Source organism: Oenanthe melanoleuca, chromosome 14 (assembly GCF_029582105.1).
Source record: "Oenanthe melanoleuca isolate GR-GAL-2019-014 chromosome 14, OMel1.0, whole genome shotgun sequence".
NCBI classification, from domain to species: Eukaryota; Metazoa; Chordata; class Aves; order Passeriformes; family Muscicapidae; genus Oenanthe; species Oenanthe melanoleuca.
Genome location: NC_079348.1, coordinates 10,379,677 through 10,401,120, shown reverse-complemented (window position 1 = coordinate 10,401,120; position 21,444 = coordinate 10,379,677). Strand labels below are relative to the sequence as shown.

The following is a 21,444-nucleotide window of genomic DNA, read 5'->3' as shown; positions in this document are numbered from 1 at the left end:
TTCAAGTTTGCTATCAAGATAAGCTTACAAAAATATTCCACTGTATTTTTATAACTTAAAATTCTCTTGCTTAAGAAATGCACAAAGCTGAGAACTAATGTCTCTTATCAAATTAGTATTTATTTTATTTGGATTTTTAATGTGGAAATGAATACATTTCCTGCATCTACCATTTCTTCACTGAAATTTCCCCTTACTGTACTTTTTTTTCAGCATTTGATTACTGATTATCCTGGCATATGATAATTCATACCCTAAACAGTCCAATGGATTAAGACTTTCCAAGGAGTACATCCTAAGCCCATTGACTACTCCAGAGCACCACACTGCTGTTCCAACATGTATTTTAAATGCCCAGGTGGGAATAAAAGGACTTGAGTGCTTTAGGGAGGCAGTGTTTATTCTTTCTGCTGCCTAAAGGGGAAAAATGAAAGCAGTACTGACCCTGCTGATTGAGAACAGCAATCCTGGCCTATCTGAGCAGACTCCAGTGAAGCAGAATCTCAGTTTCCAGTAAAATAAGTGCTCCCAGACAAAAGTTATTAAGCTGAGTGCCATGGCTGCTGCAAGCATATAAAACACTCCTGCCATGTTGTCGATGTCCAGCTGGCTGCTCATGACTTCATTCTTCTCGTTGTGACAAATACCAGTCAGCCACAGGGTTTCTAACTCTTCCATTTCCCCTAGGGAGAGCAAGGAGTCAAACCAGTTAAAATGCAAAAATCACTGCTCACAGTATTTGAAAGTCTTTGCAAGTTTAAAAATACAGCACTATTTAATGCTTCATTCGTGGAGCACTGCAGACCAGCAGTTGCAAATATAGCAGATTTCAACTCACAGCACCCTAGTTTCAGATGTCCTCAGATTTCATAAATTACGTGGGAAGCTGGGTGCTCTAGAAACCAGGATCTGTGGTTTAGATAGAACTTTCTTCTGCCTGCTGTAACTATTAGCACTTGTTATAGAGAGTGGAAGGAGTTAGTAAAGAGCTGGGACAGGCTGCAGTGATCAGAGAGACAGCTCATCAGAGAAGCACCCTGACACTCAACCAGACCCTTTCATGCCCCTCTTCCCCACTACCCTACACTTGCACCTCCCTGATCCACTCTGACCCCCTCCTTTGGCCCTTTCCTTTAATATCACAAGACAAATTTCACAAATTCTTTTAGAATGTGCCATGAGAAGTTTGTTCTTTTCCACCTGATCCGTGATAACCTGATTTCTTCTTTTCAAATGAGCTGTGGTGTTGTTATTGGAGCTCTCCTGACACATCTAGTCTCTGCATTCATCTCTGGTATCTATTCCCTTCTGCTGCTGCCATTCCAGCTTCCTGGGCAGAACAGAAGCACAAACAGCCTGAAATGGAGCATTTCTGGTTCTGGCTGTGCCACATCCTTACTGCCATTAAAACTCTTCATTTACTTAAAGCTAATGAAGCAAATCCACTCCTCCCTCTCTTGTGTATTCTTAACTTTGAATACATATTTCACAGATGAGATTTGGCCTCAGATGAAGGACACTGTCACCTAGCAGTGGTTGCTCCTGCCAGCATGGACAGAGGTGGGCAAGAAACTGCAATTGTTCCTGCCAACAATTTTTTTTTATTTTATTTTGCATGATTTACTATTTTTCAAACATTTAGTGTTGTTCTTAGTGAATGACTGCATGGGCATACAGGCCTTTTCAATCTCTTGGGATACAGTCAGCTGAGTAATTTTATTATGATTTTTAATGTCATAAAATTCATTGCTTCTAGAAAATACAGCAGGCAATGTAGAGGGCCAAAAAGGACAGTATTAGTTGCCTTGGTGTGTTTTTCAATTTAAGATATGGCTTCAATATGGAGGAATAATTTCCATGGTACAAATCCCTAATCCTTAGCCAGTGATTAGGAAATACATTTTCAGTATTATAATTCATACAGTACTGGAAAAAAGAACAGAAAAAAATGGCTAGAAACTGTATTGACATTTCAGCTACCTTCAAGCTAGACTAGAAGATCAATGACCTGCTGTGCAAAAGCATTTTGCAGGATAGAGTGCCAGGGCACCAGGAAAGCTGCAGCCCACAGATAATTTGGATGTGAGTTCCAATTGGAAATGGAACACAAGATGGTGATGGAGAAATTGCTTCTCAGAGAATGTGAATGAAAAGCTGAAGTAGAAAGGACAAGTTCTGATGCACTTTTGCAAAGGCATTTCACAAATTTGTAAGAGGGATTATTCGGTCCCTAGCTAATTCAGAGTTTAATTTTGTGCTTGAAGCACGAATTGAAACTCTGCATCAGCAAAAGGCAACGTGTCTCCTCCCAAATTATAGTGCTCAATCTTCAAAATACCTAAGAGCGTCCCAAAGAAGAAAGTCAATCCTAATGAATCTTTAAAAATCTTCTAATCCAGGACATTGGGACAATAAATTATTAAATGTAACAGTATAGATATTGCACACATAGAGAATTGGGGTTCATTATTGCATTTCCATATCTTAGAACATTTGGATTTCTTTTGTTCTGCTAAACCTCAGTGGACTGTTTCCCTCATCTCTCTTTCAAGTCCTCCCCTTGGTCTATGAATAAAACTCACAGAGGCTTTAAGAAGAGAAAAGAACCCAAGTCCAAAGAGAGAGCAATATCTCTGGTCTGTGCATTAGCAGCTGAAGCTCTGCCAATCAGATCTCATTACTTCCCACAGGAAAATTCACATCTCCCATGATTGTCAGGCATCAATTTGATTTGACTGCTGTGCCCTTTCGCTTTTCATAACAAAATTCACGAAGGAATTTAAACCTCTTTTTTATTACTGTTTCCTCTGTGTTTCTTTCCCTTTGGCATGTACATCTAAAGTAACTATTGATAATCCAGCAACCTTTTCAAAAACATCCCGACAGAAATTAAATAAGCTTGTTTTGAGTCAAGATAAATGACAGTGCCCTGGCAAATAAAGAAGAACAAAGCATCCCAGAGCTTTGCAGATCCTGCTATTGCAATATCCCTCCATAATATCTGATAATTACAGCAATCACTGATAATTTATGCCCAAAAGGAATCCACATTTTTATAGATAGCAAAGCACTGTGAATCATGGGATTGTCATATCTATGGAATGATGCTATCTGGGAATAGATATATTAGGCTGATAATTCTGGTCTCTCCATGTAAAACAGTTGCCATTTCTAGTATATTTTTTATACATGTGCATATATATTTATCTGTGTGTGCAGAAACACAGAAACACAGACAAAACTGGTAATAATTTAACTGTAATAACTTCAGCATAGCTGACCCTACAAAATGGCAAAAATGCCCAATCTTACTGCTTTTCCTGCCCATTACACTTTAAACGAGATATTCACAGAAGCCATAATATTTTTATTACAAAATCCTCAGGCATGAGAAACTTTTTTATCTATGGTGTCAAATCATTCCTTATTAAAATCTGTCACTTCCAAACTTGGCCTGGAGTTTGAATTCAAAACATTGAACTTTGAGGCTAGTTACAATTTGGTTCATAAAATGAATTAATTTAAAAGAATAAGGTCCATCTGGAGGAATTTTGTTTTCAAATTCTTTTGGGTGGTCTGACTTGTGAGCTGAATGTGTAGGGTGATGACACCTATAGCAATATATTACACTTGGCAATTGACAGGTCAGCAATTTGAGATTACCAGGCACTGGTGAGTTCAGTCATCCCTGTGTGTGCATAATACTCATTAGCAAGTGGGAGCTCCAAATATTTCATAAAACAGACCTTGGAAATCTAAGTCAGCAACCTCAATATCCGTAAATGCCAGGCCTCACTGAACTCTGTGTTAATGGAGTTCAAGCCTGCATCCAATGGGGGGGTCTCAACTTACTCATAAATATTAATCAGACTTATTTTAAGGGGTTTTGTTTTCACTTCAGGCACTTACTAAAAGAAAGTAATGCCACAATAATTTCCTACCTTCATTCATGTGTGGACTAGATTAATGTGTAAATGAATAGCTGCAGATCCCAGCAGCAAAGTACATCATGACACTAGCACAGGACCAGAAAATGAAGTCACAGTGCTTTTGACAAAAAAAAAAAATACAGTGATTATTTTTTGTTTAACACATCCACAATCTATTTAACCTGAAAAACTCACAAATGGCTACATGATTCCTGTACTAAGAGATATTCAAAAATTCAATAGCACCATATTATAAAAGATCTGCTTCATTTATAGTGTAAGAATGAGCATAAATAAGTGCTTTAAAAATCCCTAGTTAAAGCAATGTTGAGTGTCTGCAGTATTCATTCAAAACACATTCCAATAAATTGCAACATTCCAGCTTTCTCACTGGTAATTCAGCACTATTTACAATGGGTTTAGGTTACAGTGCAAACTGCTCTGATCCCTTTCTGCTCCTCCTGGGTTTGTCCCTGTGCTGTGGAGCTCTCTGCTCTGGCTGCTATTTGCACGGAAACGTGCCAGTTTGCCATTTGGCCTGAATATCCCACAAGGGCCTTTCTTTCTACATAAACTCCTCTGGCCTATTTCACATGTTATCATCCTGGGAAGCACTGATAAACTGCCCACTGTGTCCCCCAAACAATTTTGTCACAATAAAAATTTAATTAGCCAGACACAGAAACAATACAGTCTAAAGGGCAGAATTACACACGTTTCCTTTTCAGGGTCCTTAGCAGGCTTTGCCACCTCTCCCTGACTGCCCAGCTGACACTGCCCTTTTGCAGTCTGTGTCACTGTCTCCTGAGATGTGTCAGTTCTCTGGGACTCTTTTAGGGGGTTACTGCTCTCCCCAGATTATTTTTGTTCCGTGGCACAGAGGAACCTGCAGCCACCTGAGCACTGGAACCCCCAGTGCTGGGTACACCTGCACCAAACTGCCAGAGCCTTCAGCAGCTGTATCAGCAGCTGCAGCTGCACAGGCAGTCACCCACCCTTGACTCCAAACACATTGCCTAGCACCACTGAGAGCTGTCTGGGAAAATTAATTCTCCCATATATTGTGTTTTGTCATGCATTGCAACCATCCCTGCTGGGTGCAGTCTGCACATCCTGGACCAAAGGAGGAAAGGATATCCCAGTGGGGAAGCAGAGCTGCAGCCCAGCACCCTTGTTGCTTTGCTGTTAAGTGCAGCAGACCTCTGGAGTCAGCATTCCCTGGGACTTGCATAAGGCACGGGCCAGGAGCAGGTCACTGGCAGGAGATCTCAGCACATGTGTCACAGCAGAAGGTGCCAAAGGAGCTGGCTCCTGGTGGCAGTGACAGGGGCTCTGTGCAAAGCACTGCCCTGAGGCTCAGCCTGAGCAGGCAGCACAGCAAACTGGCCTGCACTGAGTAGAGATGGTGAACAGGAGGGTAGAAAATGTACACTCACACTGGTCTGATTAGGGCAGCATCTTCAAAAGACCCTGGCGGCACTGACAGAATCATCTCATTATTCAGGCTGGACAAAATTTTCAAATTTAGGGACAGACTGTTCTGTGTTTACTCTGGTAGGACTCCCCCTAAGTGGCAGATGAGGAGGATAGCACCCCACCACTTGGGGACTCTAAAATAAAATAAAACTCTAAAATGTTTCCCTCCCTGAATAGCGGGGTCAGCAGCCAAATGGGTTGATGTGCATTTGGTTCAATAAACTCATCAATTCCAATTTGACCCAGTTATATGATCCATACAGAATGTTTCACAGATGAGATTATATAAAAGCACAGCAACTTTTCAAATTCAGCCTGGATCCCCCAAAACAATCTTTCTTACTCTTATTTTCTGAGTTATTTCCGCCTGTAAAAATAGCAAGAGGAGCACAGATGACTGACAGCAATAAACTTACTGTGAGCTAATGACTCCACTCTGCATGTCCCCATTAGTTAAGGATGAATTAACAGAACTGCTAAGCACAACTTTCAATATTACAATCCCTCTAACTCTTGTTCAGCTACACAAACGCCCTCCACTTATACACTCACACTCTTCAGTCACATTTGTTCCACCCACTGCTTAAGGAGGACACTAAATATATAAACAGAAAATCACTGTGATTGTGGGTGTATTCTGCCTGAGCAGCACACACTGAAAATATGTCCTTATAATCACATACGTATTTCCTTCTTGGGCTTTAACAGCCCGTGTGAGTCACACTGCTACACTTCCTTAGAATCTAGACAGTGATTTGGAAGGCTTATGCTAAAATATGAAAAAAAAAAATAGCAAAGAGCTTTCCCCTTCCAGATGTAAGGGGGCAAATCTCATTTCCACAGTTACCTATTATCTGTAAGGACTGGGAAGCAATTATCCACCCAGGAAAACAATTCTTAGTGTACTAAGCTGCCCTAAAAGCACATGAAGATTAACCACAACTGAAAGTTATTAGGAAGGGATAAAAGACTCTGTGGAAACTCAGACCAGAACCAGTTCTCTTCTTTATGTCTCTGATTCTCTAATTGCTTCAAAGTTTCCAGCTTCAAGGGTTAAGGGCTTAATGCAGCTACACCATCTTCCCTCTTCCTGGAGATCTCTTCCCACACTGTCTTTAGAACTGAGCTCTTAATCTGCAGGTAGTACAATACATTACAAATACCTCAGACAAGCACATGCATAACCTGGCCAGCTGGCTGGTATTCTCCAATCCTCCCCAAAACTGTTCTCTTTACTCAATTGCTTTCTGATCCTTGTATCCAACCATTTCTGCTGCCATGAGTGTTTAAACCCTCTCTTCTGCTGAATCCCTCACAGCTAAAGACTCCTTGCTGTCTTTCTCTCCATCCCGTTCACACTCAGAACTCCTCTTACTCTCTTAATTCTGAAGCAGCTTTGTCATTTGTAGTTCAATAATTTCGTCTTCTCACAATAAAAAAAAAAAAAAAAAAAAAAAAAAGAAGAAGAAGAAGAAAAAAGAGAGATGGGAGAAAGACTGAAAGAAAAAGAGAGAAAGCTGAATTCTCCTCACTTTCTATGCTCCAGTGGTTCTACACCAAATCCCAAAGACATAGTGCTACAGGTTTCAGAAGCAACGCCTCCCAAATGATTTTGCAGGATACTTTTAGAAAAAGGACCACTCTTTAAATGGCCCAAGCCAGAGGAGTATCAGCAACACGTGGGGCTGCAGAGCTGCCCAAAGTTCAGCTGTGGGAGCTGGAGGAGCACGGGCGCCGTCCCCAGCGCTGCCGGACGCTGTGGCTGTGCTGAGCCCCAGTGACAGCTGCCAGACCCCTGTGCTGGGGACATCAGCCTGCCCAGTGACAGCTGCCAGACCCCTGTGCTGGGGACATCAGCCTGCCCAGCTGCTCCCAGGGGTTCAGCACAGACATCAAAGCGCTCATCATGCGATTCCTCAGCGCTCGGCACTTCTGTTCTGACACATTCCTGTGCCTGTGGGCGGAAGATCCAAACAAAATGATGGAGCTGTTTCTTAGCAGCCGTATCATTTTAGTTGCTTCTGAACTCCTGGGTGCTTCTTTTTCTCAACAGAAAATTGATATTCTGTGTCTCAGTAAAAATATTTTTATTTCTCTGTTAAAAAACAATGGAAGTTTCATCTTGTAACCACAGCAGGACAAAATAAGCAGCACAATCACCACTGGGATTTAGAGAATCATCCCAATGATCAACTATCTTCAACAAAGCTGCAGATGCTAATCATCAGCTCAAAGCTTCTGCAGATAATGAGATGTGCTGTACAGATAGCAAAAAGAACAAAGCCAGAAATTCACCAGCAATGCACTTCACTCATATCCCTTATACAAGAAAAAGCAACTCCTAACTCTTTCTGTTAAAAAGATGCAGAGTTCCAAAGCAATTAATCTTATACTAACAACTGCTTATTCATCTCAGCTTCCCATGAGTGAATGTAAGTGAACTTGAACAGACCAAGGGATGAAACCTTTTGAGCATAATTATACTTTTCAGACAATTAAGAAGCTATTCTTTAAACTCCTCAGCAACTCATTCCCATCATTCTTTCCTCTGTCTCTTTTCCTCTTTGTTAAGAGTTACAAATCTGGCATCTTGTAGCCTGCCTCCTTACACTGAGACTTCAGAGCTGTTCTCACAGTGAGATTGATAATTGGTCGACCCAGCAGAACTATTCTCAGGATGGGAACACTATTCATGTAGAAACATACAGATAAACTACCCAGTCAGAGATTGAAGTTATCCCTAATGCGAGCCTACATCCCTCTGTATTTACTTAACTTTTTTTTCCAGTGCCAACAAGATTAAAAAGAGGGTTCAAAGTCATTGGCTTTAATGCAGAAACATCATGCTTTGAGGAGTATGGAATGATGCTCCTGCAGGAACAAGCAATTAATCCTTCAGTTGGATGTTTTACATCAGCAAGGAAGGGGGAAGAGGTTCCCATCCACTGCACCAAGTATTCCTTTCAATATGTAAGTGAACTGGCTTAGATATGAGAATGATATAGATGCAGAAAGTAAAAATAAAATGAGAAAAATCACAGGAGAAAGACATGTGCAGAGAATATTAGAAGCTCTAAAATACATTTCAAAAGGCCATTTCAGTGCTGGGTAAATGTAAAAAAGATATGAGATCATGACTTTTTGTATGAGCAATCAGATATACTTTTACACAAATTACTTGGTCTTATCCAAGTATAGAATATAATCTAAAAAGGTTTTTCCTCCTATTAACATGTTATTCATATAAAGAAATTGTGTTTGTTGAATGCATTAGAATGTTTTTTTCTTGTAGTTACAGAACTCATTAGGTTTACAATCACTCACTGAAATTATTCCATACCCTGATGAATGCCAATTACACATACTGAAGGATGATTTAACACTACTTGGGACTCTGCTGTTTTACAGGCTCAGTCTTTGAGAATAATACATTCTACAGAAGCAATACATGTGGAAGATTTCTGCCTTCATTTGTGTTTGCCTATTTATTTAAACAACCTCATTCAGGCTCCACTGAGGCTTTCCCAGGAGTACTCTCTCAGGATGAAACTTTCCCCCCAACCATACTTGCTCTTAGTCTAGAGAACTTCAAAGAGATTTTTAGTGATACAGCAAAGTAATGGTGTGAACTCTGGGTTCATCCCTTCTAGTTCACCAAAACAGAGTTATGTAAGTGCACAGCTAAAAAGATTATCCATCGAACTACTGAAGTTAGACATGGATTACAAAATCAGGTCGAGCTAGTTCCGGGCAATTACTCTTTACATTTAATTTCTTGGTGTTTAGTTCCAGTTCACCTGCAATGTACTTTGTAACTCAGCAGAAGAAATGTCATTATTAAGGCTTTTTTGATGATTTTTTTTCTTTTTTTTATCCCACATTTGGTGGAAATGCAATGGCAGTTGGGGTTTTTTTCCTGAAAATGGTCATCTAGATCTGCGAGACAATAAAGTGAGAAAGGTATCAAACAGTACTGGGATTAAAAGAAACATACCTACCATAATTTCTAAACATCATGTATGTCCAACTACTATTCTCTTTACTAGAGCCCATTTTTTGAACAAATTTAGGGATCCTTCAGAAGAGAAAAGTAATGTTTTGGCATTCCTGGGTTGTTCAGAGCAATGGTAATGAAAAAATGCCATAAATGCATTCACAATTCCCATGGTTTGTGCATTCAAAATGTTTGCTTATCTCCTGGGCCAGATGAGCAAGGGTGCAGACATGTCATGCTGAGGTTTCATTCACCTGGGTGTTCCCTGCATCTATTGCTATCCTGCATGCTGTGTAAGTCCAGTGGTCAAAGTGCAAACACAGGGTAAGACTTTTCACAGTTTGCTCTCACACACTTTGTTTTGTACCTGATAGTCAGATTTGAGGTGAAGCACAGAAATGCAGCACCTCCAGTATTTTGATGAGCTTTTTCTTGAATGTCTTCAAGTGCTTTCCCTTCTATTTAATTTATTTTCATTCCTGTGATTAAATTTTTTGCCTTGAATGCAAAGTATTAAAAATGCTGAAGGAGTAAGCATGAAGGAAATGCAAAGTGAAAGGAATGAAAACCCAACTGTTGCTCTGGCTACATCTACAGGGGTTAGCCCACACTGAGAAAGACAACTGAGATCCTCCTTCAGGCTACAGAAGCTTCTTCTTCTTTAGTATGGGACCAATAATTCAACTTCTCTGATTCAAATTCCTCATTTAAAAATGGCTCAGAATTATAGCACCTAATAATTCATAACAGTATTACACAAACAGAAAATAATATTCAAGAATATGTGACTATTTGAAAGGCAGCCACTGCAGGTCATCTAGTCCTTTCTTCATCCAAATAAGTGAGGCTTGTTCCATGAGCCTCTCTAAATCCAACAGATGGATATGATGACACTATTCTTTCCATACATACACCAGAGCAAATGCATCAGTTGTGATGATGACACCTCTTCCAGTTGTTTAGTGTTGTAATAGGAGTAAAACCCATGTGCTGGAAGACTAACACACTCATTGTCTGCCCCATGAAAATTAACATCCTGGGGTTTATGGAACAGGAGGCCACTATGCTAAGTCCTGCTCTCTCCCATTCCTATTACACTGAAATTCACCATTCTTACCCTCAATTGTTTGTTACTGGTGAAATTAAACCCATATTCATCTTCTGATAAAGACCTCTCTTTCACTGATAGAGAAATGCCAAGTCAACACACACATGTATGTAAAAAACCAAATTAAAGATTATGTAATGCATATATATTCCAATCTGATAGAGGATTTAATCAGTCTTGCCACAGAAAAATTTTAATTACCATATCTCTATTTGCTTGGACAGATGAAACACGAAGCTTTCTACAATCAAAAAGGAGTTCATACCCTATGTGAAGACTGAGTCATCATTGCTGTTTTCAAATATATCAAAGATGTGCAGCAAGTTTCCTACTGCAGGGCAGAAGTGCCAAGAGGATGTAGAGCTCTTCTATTTTGTGTTAGAATAAAAAATATTTGTTTGAAGTACAATGAAACAAGTCACCCTAATTCAATTTCATAGGCAGTCTTTTACCAGAACTTTGAATGAATCCATCCTAGATTAAGGATCACTCACATTGGTTCAGAAGTGAGCTAAACTCTTTTTAATAGCAGAACAGTCATGCTGAAAGATAACTCATCTTCCAAGGAATTGCTCAGAGACAAAAATAAAGGAAATAAATAAATGTATAAATGCTCTCAAAGCTTTACTTTGTGAAGTTTATGTAAGTACTTTCTGAAAATAGGGGCCAATGCCCTTGGCAGTAAGGTGAGCTAGAACTGAGTGCAGGAGAACTCCTGTCTCAGCACCAAGAAGTAATTTTACTTTGTTTTACCTTTTTTTTTTTTTTTTAAGGACTTCAAGAGAACAGTACTAGCAGGCTCAGAGCTGCTAAAACTGAACAAGCTGTACATACACAGAGGAAGAAGAGAAAGGAAAAAAGCTTGGTCCTTACCATCTCCCACAAACTGAAGGAGGGCCAGATCAATTTGTCTCTTCCAAGGTGATCCTTTCTGGAGAGCAATCCCATAGCCAGTAGTGGCAAAGATGTACCCACTGCCTATTGTGACAAGTTTGCAGCCTTCATCTCTTCCAGCCTTGTAATTCAGCACCGCTGCATCATAGATGAAAGCATCCAACTTCCTGAAATGAAAGAAAACATTTTACAAACCAATCATTAGGGACAGCTGTTGTCATACTTCTTTTGTCCTTGATGTTGGGACCCTGTTGAATATCATATGGATTCTTTGATATCATTAATTACATATCCTGCTCTGCTGTATCTAAAATTAACAAAAGGCATCTATTTTAGCAAGGGGAAAGTAGGACACATAGTTTTGCATTTCTATTTTAAGGGATGCTGTTAAAAAATACTGAGCAGGAGAAACCAATCTACAAAATGTCTTGCCCTGATATCTTTGTATCTTTGCTCTCAGTATGGATAATAAATATCTTAAGATCCAAAAACCAACAAAAATTACAACAGAGAACTGAGAACTAAACAACAGACCATAGAAAACTAGTTTATTTAAAATACTGAAGGAGATTGAAAATGTTCACCAGTTTTACATACACACCCTTGTTTTACTTCTCTTTCCAAAAAAAAACAGTGAAGGTGGAGGTTAAGTCCTTGATAAGACAAAGGAAGATACTGGAGCATATCTCATAGAGCTACCTGAATTCCATTAAATATGATAGAATATGACTTAAATATGACTATTCATAGATCCAAAGATATTATTTGTGTATCTGGAGCATAGGAGAAAGAAAGGAACTCATGAAAAAGTTTAGGCCTTTTACTCCATCTAACTAAAAATGGAAGGATGGGATAATCCCATTTTCCTAAGAAGACAGTGAACACAACAGGAGTGGAAAACAAACTCAGTCAAGAAAGGAAAAGAAGCAATGCCCTCCAGGGATACCTTCTCAGAAGCACTGTAAAGCAAGTTATAAGGCAGGTGCATGGATGTTTCACAAATGAAGGCAGTGAAAATGCACAGATAAGAAGAGGAGGCCATTTGGAAGGACAATCACTTGACAGCAGCAGATCACAGTCAAAGAAAAGGCATTCTTATACTGCCAGAAACTCATATGCAAACTTCAAAAAGAAATAGATAAAACTTTATTTTGCATTACTGCCCTCATCTGCAGCCAAAACTTTTTAAGATTTGTACTGCATGCACAAAAGCAACAGCCTACACAACTGCAAGAGGTAAAAGCTGCTGGGGTCTCAGCTCCAGCCTCACCTGAATGACACACAAAACCAAAGCCACTCCATTCCCAGTAACACACCCTCATTCCCAGCATCTTTGTGCATCCCATAGGAAGCAGGAAGGACACAGCCACACAATTGGCTTTGCTGGATGGTGTGGGGGATAGAACATCACAGTGCAGCACTGCTGAAAGATCTGATGGGCTGCAGCTCCACAACACTGCCCACCAACAGTGTGGCCTGTCTCCATGGAAAGACAGCTATAAAAATAAATGTATTGTGGCACACACAGGTTCGACAGCATCAGCTTCAATTACATTATATCAGGATGCACCAGCTGTGAATTCTGTTGCTATGAAGTTTTAGAGTCACACTTTCTACTAAGCTTAAATCAGTTTATGCTGATAAAGCTTTTTATTTATACCCACAGAATGAAACAAGACCTAGACATACCACATTTTTACCAGTGACAGAAAAAAAATCCCCAACAAGCTTTCATGTGTATCATGATTCAAAGTTTAATAAATAATCAATCAACAGAACCCTAAATTTTTCAGAACTCTAAGTAAGATACCAAAAATGCAGCACTTAAAACCTGTGTCTATCTCACATTAAACCTAGAGGAATACCAGGAGAGAATGAAGTTGTTGGGTTTTGTCTGTTGTCATGAAAAAGTGAAGCTCCTGTCACTAATCACTGTTCTTTATTGCTTTCCTTCAAGGATATTTATCCCAGCAGTCACCATTCAAGTCTTCTAATTGAAATTTAGTGAAGTGGTTAATTCAGAGTAGAGATGGTTCATGCAACCATTAAAAAAAAGTTGAGCCATCAGGATTTTTGCTTTTTTCCTCTTACCTAAAATTTACTTGGTGCAACCTTTAGTTTTAAAAGTCAGATTAGCTCCACAAATGCTCAAAATCTGGTTTCCTCCTTCCTTTAAATGGATAATTTAATATGCAGAAAATCACTAAACATCTGGTAGGCGATGTCACAAATTCAATCCATACATATATCCAAATAAAACATGGATGGCTACCTGGTACTGGGGGTAATTAAATTGGAAAGAGCCAAGAGGATGCTGGGGCATTGCCCAAGCTTGCAGACCTCAACATAAGATCAGAATTTTCTAACAGATGGGCTTTGATGCAGGGCTTCAGAGACAATATTTGCTTGTATAGAGAGCAAAAACAAAAATCTATGTCCTTTGGGTAGGCTCACAGTGGGAAAAAACCCTCACAAACCTGCTTGCTGTACCCTCAGGATATTGTAGTTTTCCTGATCTACAGCAGACAATTACCAAAATCAATACAGCCCAGGCTCACATGCTGACATCTGCAGTTATCTGTGGGGAAGGAAGGACTCTGCCCCTCTCAGAGGATGCTCACAGCTCAGGGACTGGGAGGTGTTGCTCTCTCTATGGGTACAGACACTGCTGCAACCCAACAACTTAAAACACACTCTGGGATTTGTCATCTGTTTATTCTGGGATTTACAGTTTTGCAATGCAAGCATATGAAACACATGCTGTTAAACATAGAGAAAATATAAAGAGTCAGCTATTCTTCTGTCAAAACAGTCTCAGTCAAAAATAAAAAGGAAAAAGATCTCTTTGCTAAAGACTCCAGGGCAAAAGTCTTGTGCTACCTCAGAAATCACACTCTTCACATGCAGTTTGCCTCCTTGGTTACTGAGCACTGTAGTAAAACCTTGGGACAGAAAGACAAAGCACAGTCAGGGTTTCACTCAGTCGCTGTGGAAGCACCACCCCAGTTCCCAGGAGTCTGGGATCAGTGCAGTGCTCACACATGGAACAGGTTCTGAGGATGCAGAAGGATTTACTTTTGAGGACTTGCTCTGTACTACTCCTGTAAGGTCACAACAAATCCCATTACACAAATCAATTTAAAAACATGAGGTACTTTCCGGATGGATGCTGAGAGCTGAAGGTTCTGCTGTCAGCAGCTGCCCAATGTCTTAACTGTAAATCAAAAATGGATTGCCTTGAAAAACTCCTGGTGTCCACAAATATAAACTTATATTCAGAATATATTTTCTGCATTTCCAACATAACTCTTATAACCTCTCAAGGCTTAATCATCTCTTCATGGTGTGCTGATTGCAGAAGTACTGTTCTGCAAAGCTCCAGAACACGCTGTACCCCTGCAGCGTGGGCAGGGAGGAACAAGCCCCAGCTGAAGCTCTCAGATTTTAGGGTCCCAACTCTTCCATCACTAGGTGAATTTCTGACATTCCAAATTTTTAAGAACCTTCAGATAACTATAAACATTTTTCAATTAGTGTTTCCAAAAATGGAGACAGCAAAATGTGGGCAATTCCAAAAATGTGACCCTTCCTGAGCTGTTTGCAAAGCTGGCAGTGAGATCAGCCCTGGAGGAAGACAAGGCAGGGATGTGTGCAGGCCAGAAGGCTGCTGGGAACACAGAGGACATTCCTTCCTGCCAGGACTGTGTGGGGAAAGCCACAGCTGCTGTTTTGCTGGGCTTTGCTGGAAATGCCAGGCTGGGTGCAGGCAGGGACTGCTGCACACAGAAGCCCATCCTTGTCTTGTCATTCTCCAGGCAGGACTGGAAGCCTGGACCTCCAGCCCTCCCTGTTCTTCCTACAGACTCTGGCAAGCCCCAGGTGTTGATTTTTGTGGCAGCAGACCTGCAGTGTGCTGCACAGCTGAGCATGCTGGTATTGAGGATACAGCCTCAGAGCAGAGCAGCTTCCACACCGAGCATGGACCAGAGAGGCTCCCAGCCTCCTGCAAGCCTCAGTCATCTACTGATGAACTATTAACCTGTCTGCTCAGTGCAGCCACACCAGCAGTGAAAAGCTTTGTCACATTGTGGAGGTTTAAATAAACTGGTATAAAATATTAGAGAGCTGAGAGAGGACTATCAAAGCTGGAATGGGAAAGAATCACAACTGCCCTGAGCTGGTCAAACAGGCCAGGCACCTCCAGCCAGTGCAGGGGGGCAGCACCACAGAGCTGTGACTCATCTGAGCAACAGCAGGTCTGCAAACTTCCTCAGAACTAGTGCAATAATCCTGGCTAGAAGGAAGAATAAACAGTTTGGAATATTTATATAACAGTGACTACAAAGGCAAATGTTCTTCATCACCAAGGGGAAAGGGGGTGGGGAGAATTTTATCCCACAGCATCAGAGAACATCAGGTGCTATGAAATCATGAACTGGAATAGTTCTAGGAAAACCCAAAAGGGCATTACTGAATGTAATAATCTGAAGTGGGAGAAACATGAAAAATAAGTGTGGACAGTCCCTTAGCTAAACATTTATGATTCATCAAGAAGGATAAGAGTTGAAAAATCAGAATAGCTATTGCAAAAACTCATTCTCAAGCAGTGCTGCACACATGCAAAATTGCCTGCATAGAGAAAATTTAAGTTAGAGGAAAAGGTACAGAAAAGCAATTTCAGAAAAGATGAAAATGCTTCCCTATAATTTTCCCCGTCCTGATTACTGGCACAACTTTTTATAAAATTCCTATGATGAAAACTGAAAAGGAAGACGAGGCAAATCTCCTTTATTAGTCACTTCTCCCTTTACAATAGAAGTATAACACAGTTGAAAAATGTTCCTTTGCTTCCTTAACCAACTACATGATCCTTCAATGATTATGTTCTCTTGATGGAATGAGAAGTAAAAGTCTAAATTGCCAATCTTCTCAGTAGCTCCTGAGCCATAATGACATTAGGAAAAAAGAAAGAAAAAAAAAAAAAAGAAAAAAAAGGTGTCCACTTAAGGCTGGATTAAATTTAAGCACGTATTTTTAGAGATCATCAATAGCATTGTTGGGAAGGCAGCAAGTACAAATACTGTCTGTAAGAGCTGATGGATTTTCATCAGAAACTTTAATTTCATCCCTTTTTTCTCCACAGAAGAGATAAAAGAAAGTATGCCAAGAGTGAAGAGTGAGGGACAGCATCATTTGTGTCACTCTGTGTCCTGGGGATCCAGTGCTGAAAGGCCACTATGGAATGGCACAGCAATCAAAGGGAAAGGATGCTGCTCTGAAGATGAGGCTTCCATGAAAGTCTCTAAAGTGACACTTTGATACTGCTGGAGCAAAGGCAGATATTTAACCTTTGGACTGTTGATTTCTCTTACACAGTTTTGACTGAAATGCATTTCAGGTTATCTGATGCACTTCGTCACCAGCAGTGACTTTATCCTTCAGTACATATTCAAATGGCTCCTCACAGAACTGAACTTCACACACACTGAGTGGATTTCTTGACATCTTGATATTACCAATTCATTAGGGGGAAACTGAACAACCACCCCCTGCAACAACACAGGTCAGCAAAGTACATCCCAGTTAAATGAGCTGATGAGCACAGAATGAGCTTTCAGCTTTTCTCCCAACTCAAACTATCCTCACTTCAATCTTCACACAGGAAACACAGACAAAATTTGAAAGAGCAGGTTCTGACAGACATTGACACCACCAGGAGAGGTTGTAGAGGCTTCACCTGGCCTGTCAGGGCAATCCCAGCTGAGAACCTCCCTTGGCTTGGTTACCTGAATGGGCAATTCACCCTCCTCACTCAGGGGAGCTCCATCCACCACCCCTCTGCCCTCCCACCTTCCCAGCCCCTGCAACATTTCCCTTAGCAACAAAACAATGGAAAATTTAGTGAGCCTTTATGATTAATTTATACAATGGAAGATTGTCCCACTTCATATCTCAGAAGCCAAGCCAAGAAGTTTTTGCAACTCATCAGTTTATCAAAACACAAAATTTGAAGAGCTGAGTGGGGGGAATATATTTTTAGATTAAAGGTTTTGTCCCAGTTACAATAGCATAATGAAGGATAAATTCAGCACGGCTCACCAAGTACCTGATCTCAACCCCAAAAGAAATGAAGACTAAAACTCAGAATAGCTTCTGAAAAGAATAGGGGATAGATGGCACACAGCTACTTCCACCTGTTCATTTTATTTCCAGGCTATTTGTAATATTTAGAGATATTAGACAGATAACAGCATAACCTTAAAAAGTTATAATGAAGACAAAGGAAGTAACCTTTAAAAACAAAAAGGCAATCAAAAAAACTGGAGAAGAGCACTCAGGTACTGAGTAAAAGAATTTGAAATAAATTACTGTATTTTTTTCCTAGAGCCAGGTTCCTATGCATCAGGTAAACATTTTCTTTTAAAAAAATGACAAAAGAAGCAATCTTCTGGCCATGCAGAAATTCCCAAAAATGTAAGAATTACAAGAATATGAGAATAACTGCATTTCCTAAAAGGACAGCAAGTTATGGGGAAACAGGAATCAGCCATCAGATGCCAGAAAATCGTGCCATGAGTGGAAATGCCATAGGAGTCTTTATGTCTGTGCTGGCACTTGTAGTGCTGAACTCTGCTCACTTCAGCAGTAAAAGCAGGAAAACTGTGCTCATTCTTTTAAGATACTAGATTTCAGAATTGATACTGGAGTGAAGAGATCCCTCTGAAAAATGTTCCTACATTAAAGAGCAAATGTAAATGTTTTCACATCTCTGCAGCTCTCTGGCACAGGCAGCAGTTGCCCAATTGCAAACCAGCTTTCCAATTCTTAGCTCGTGTGGCTACAGCTGGAACATCCATTGGATATCATTCCCTGCTGAGCAAAATGCCAAAATGAACATTAGAGTGAACACTGAAACATATATTAGATTAAAGCACCACAGAAAGCTTCATAATGTAAATTGAAATTAAGTTACCCCAGCCATCTGATGCCAAATTAAATGAAGTTATTGATTGCAGAAGTTGTCTGAACTTGGTCAGCCAGGACAGAAAATCCTGAATGGGCCAAACTGTTTAGCAGAGCTCTTTTTTAACAGAAAGTCAGAAAGGAAGCCATTACTCACAATTTGTCTCCTTCAGACAGTTTTAAGGGAAGTGTATTTGTATTTGTACAATAATTTAGTGCTTACTGTCAAAACTGATAGTGATCAGTAGACACCCTGGAGCACAGCAAACATCTGTCTCTCCCAGGTAGTTCAGGATCTTTGCTCAGTGCTCTTTGACTTAGATGTTCCCCCTGTGTTTATATGATGAGAGCTCCCATACACGGTGCTCTCTCTTCATGTACCCTAACAGCTGTCCTGGAGGGTTGAAAGCAATAAATTATTATGACTACAGATATCTCATGCTGCCTACAGCCTCTTCCTCTCTCCCTCACTCTTCAGAGTTAACCATCCCTGGTAAATTCTCTAAAATTTGGTTAAAGATTTGGACATTTCTGTGAGTTCTGGCTGTAAGCTGCTATTGTATCCCCATGAGAACAATGAAGTACTTTTAATGAAAAACGAAAATATATCATTTTTCTTTCAAACAGAAAACTTGTCTTACAGCTTGCCCTTCTCTTTTGAGGTGAAAATGTATGAACCACAGAAAGAACAAAAACTAGGAAATTTTTCCTTTGGTGAAAATTTTGATGATAATTCTCTGTAAAAATAAAATGAAAATATTGAAACTGGTTTTGCATTGAAATGGAGAGATGTCAGCTGGCTTCCTAAATGACAAGTTGTGCTTGATTTTAACTTTAGGCACATCACTAGCTTAATTGGCAGTCCTAATTAGCAGTAGCACCTGCTGGGCACAATCCCAACTGTGCTGCAGCTGAGGAAAGCAGGGATGTTTGCCCCCTGGTTATACATGTGCCACACTGTAGAAGCTGCCAGCTCAGCCTCTGACCTGGTTGTATTTGTTCAACAAATAATAGAGTGTGCAAAGCTGTGAATTGGATAATTTATAATCACTGTGAGAACAACAAAAATCCAATTCAGGCCAATAAACTCACAGATGGGGTTAAAAGGCCATTGGGGCCTTCTGGGGTCTTGTCCTGCACTCTCTCAGTTTAGTGTTGTAAAATTCTATAAAACATCTTAATAATCATGTTCTTTTCACATGGGAGAGTGGGCTTGCAGGGAGGAAATAACTCCACATGCCATTTGCTTCCAGGTGTTTCTGCTGGCATTATAACTTGTCATTAAAGGATGCTAGGACAGCCATCACATGTCCCTGTCAAAGAGGCAGCTCAGGACAGCCTGCAGGCCAGGAGCAGCTCCTCAGGGGCAGCTCAGAAATCATGGGCATGTAACCCCTCACATCTGGTAACCCAGCACAGCTGAGGCCATTCCTGCTGTGGCTGTGGCAGTGCAGACACACTGACACCACAGCAGCTCTGTGATTCCATCAGCATGTCAGAGAGGACGTGGGAATGAGGAACTCTGCTGATGTGTATCAACACAAGCATTGCTGTCTGTAACAGGAAGGCAGATGAAGTCCCAAGTAAACCTTAACATCAAGTCCCTGAACATTCAGTCACAGCTGTGGCTGGCAATAAAAGCTGTAAAGCACTCATGACAGCCAGGGGATCTGCAGCTGCACAGGGGCTGCTTGCCTGGGGAACACCAGGGATTCATTCCTGCAGCTCCCTTGAAAGGAAATGATGGGCAACAGGCAAGCAAACGCTTCCCATTTTATCCCTACTGTAAAAAGAGCCTCTCCCAATTAAATTTTCTCATTTCAGCCATTAGCAGTTAAATCCTAGACTATATGCCACTGTAGATATGCTGGGGCAAAGGTGAGAACATGAAATGCATTTCCAGTTTATTACCATTGCAACTTCTCCTCTTGACAGTTTTACAGCCACAAATAGAAACACTGCGTGCAAACTCAAGGGCTATGAGCTCATACAACCCACACCACAGAACTGCAACTGGAAGGTTGCTTTGCCTGCAAAAAGATGATATTCTTTAACTATAATCTCTTCAGGAAAAATATAGCCAGGCAAACAGAAGGAAGCACACCCAAAAAGCCACTGCAACAGAACACAACAATTAACGACTTCCTATTCAGGAGCTCAAGCACAATCAATAGGATCTGTCTCCCTGGTACAGAGGGTTCTAGAAATGTAGATCAATGAAATGCAGCATGGACAGAAATGCTTGCAATGGGTTTTTAAGGCTGTATTTGATCAATAAACATCTCAAGAGCTCCGGCAGAGCCGGACGCTCCCACCAAGTACACATTAGCTAATGCCTTGGAGACTCTGCTCTTCTGAGAATGCCCAGGGCAACAGCTGCCAATTCTGCTCTCATTAACAAAACCCCACAGAAGCCCTGAGCTGCTTGGTCCTGCCCAAGGAACAATCTGAAGCTCTGCACGTAGCACAGCACATGTGGACCACCTGATCCCTTAAACGCATGACATTCAGTGAAAAACACAAGAACACTTCTTGACAAGCTTATAAGATCAAGATTGCTTTCAGTAGCTAACTGCATTGGATGAGGGACAATATTTTGCCATTTTGAAAACTGATAAGTAGTACTTCAGTAACAAGATCTTCCTTTTTAACAGGCCTGGCAAACTGACACATTTAATTAATACAAATGGTGTTTCAGCAGCTTCATGAGAAATACATTTGTGAATCTCAGAAACAAGACCCTAGTGACAAGAGATGGATATTACTGAGTCTTTACAGCTTTTCTTTTAAGATCCTTTCAGAAACAAAGGTTGATTTCATATGAGAGAGGGGAAACCACTAAAGCTGGTAACTTTGCCTTCACCCCTGATGGCACCGAGCCTTCAGGGATAAGCTGCAGTGAGCCCCTTCTGGGGATTCACCTGAGAGTAAAATAATGTCAATGTCAGACTAACACAAAAACCTCACTTCCACTTCGATTTGCAGCATTTCCCAGGTGATGATCTCAAACATTTTTGATGCTAATTGAACAAGGCAGGTCCAAGCCTATTGCCCATGCAGAGAAGTTGCTTGTTCTAATT

The 21,444-nt window shown here is 40.6% G+C and overlaps 1 protein-coding gene across 1 annotated transcript in view; it reads right to left on the bottom strand.

Annotated features, from left to right (window-relative positions):
• The window catches only part of GRIN2A (glutamate ionotropic receptor NMDA type subunit 2A), a 159,553-nt gene that overhangs the window by 13,214 nt on the left and 124,895 nt on the right, over positions 1-21,444 (bottom strand). Inside the window, exons 12-13 of the mRNA XM_056503122.1 lie at positions 11,381-11,568; positions 445-683 (exon numbers count right to left, since the gene is read on the bottom strand). Coding sequence (XP_056359097.1) covers positions 445-683; positions 11,381-11,568 — 427 coding nt within the window. The remainder of the gene's footprint in view (positions 1-444; positions 684-11,380; positions 11,569-21,444) is intronic.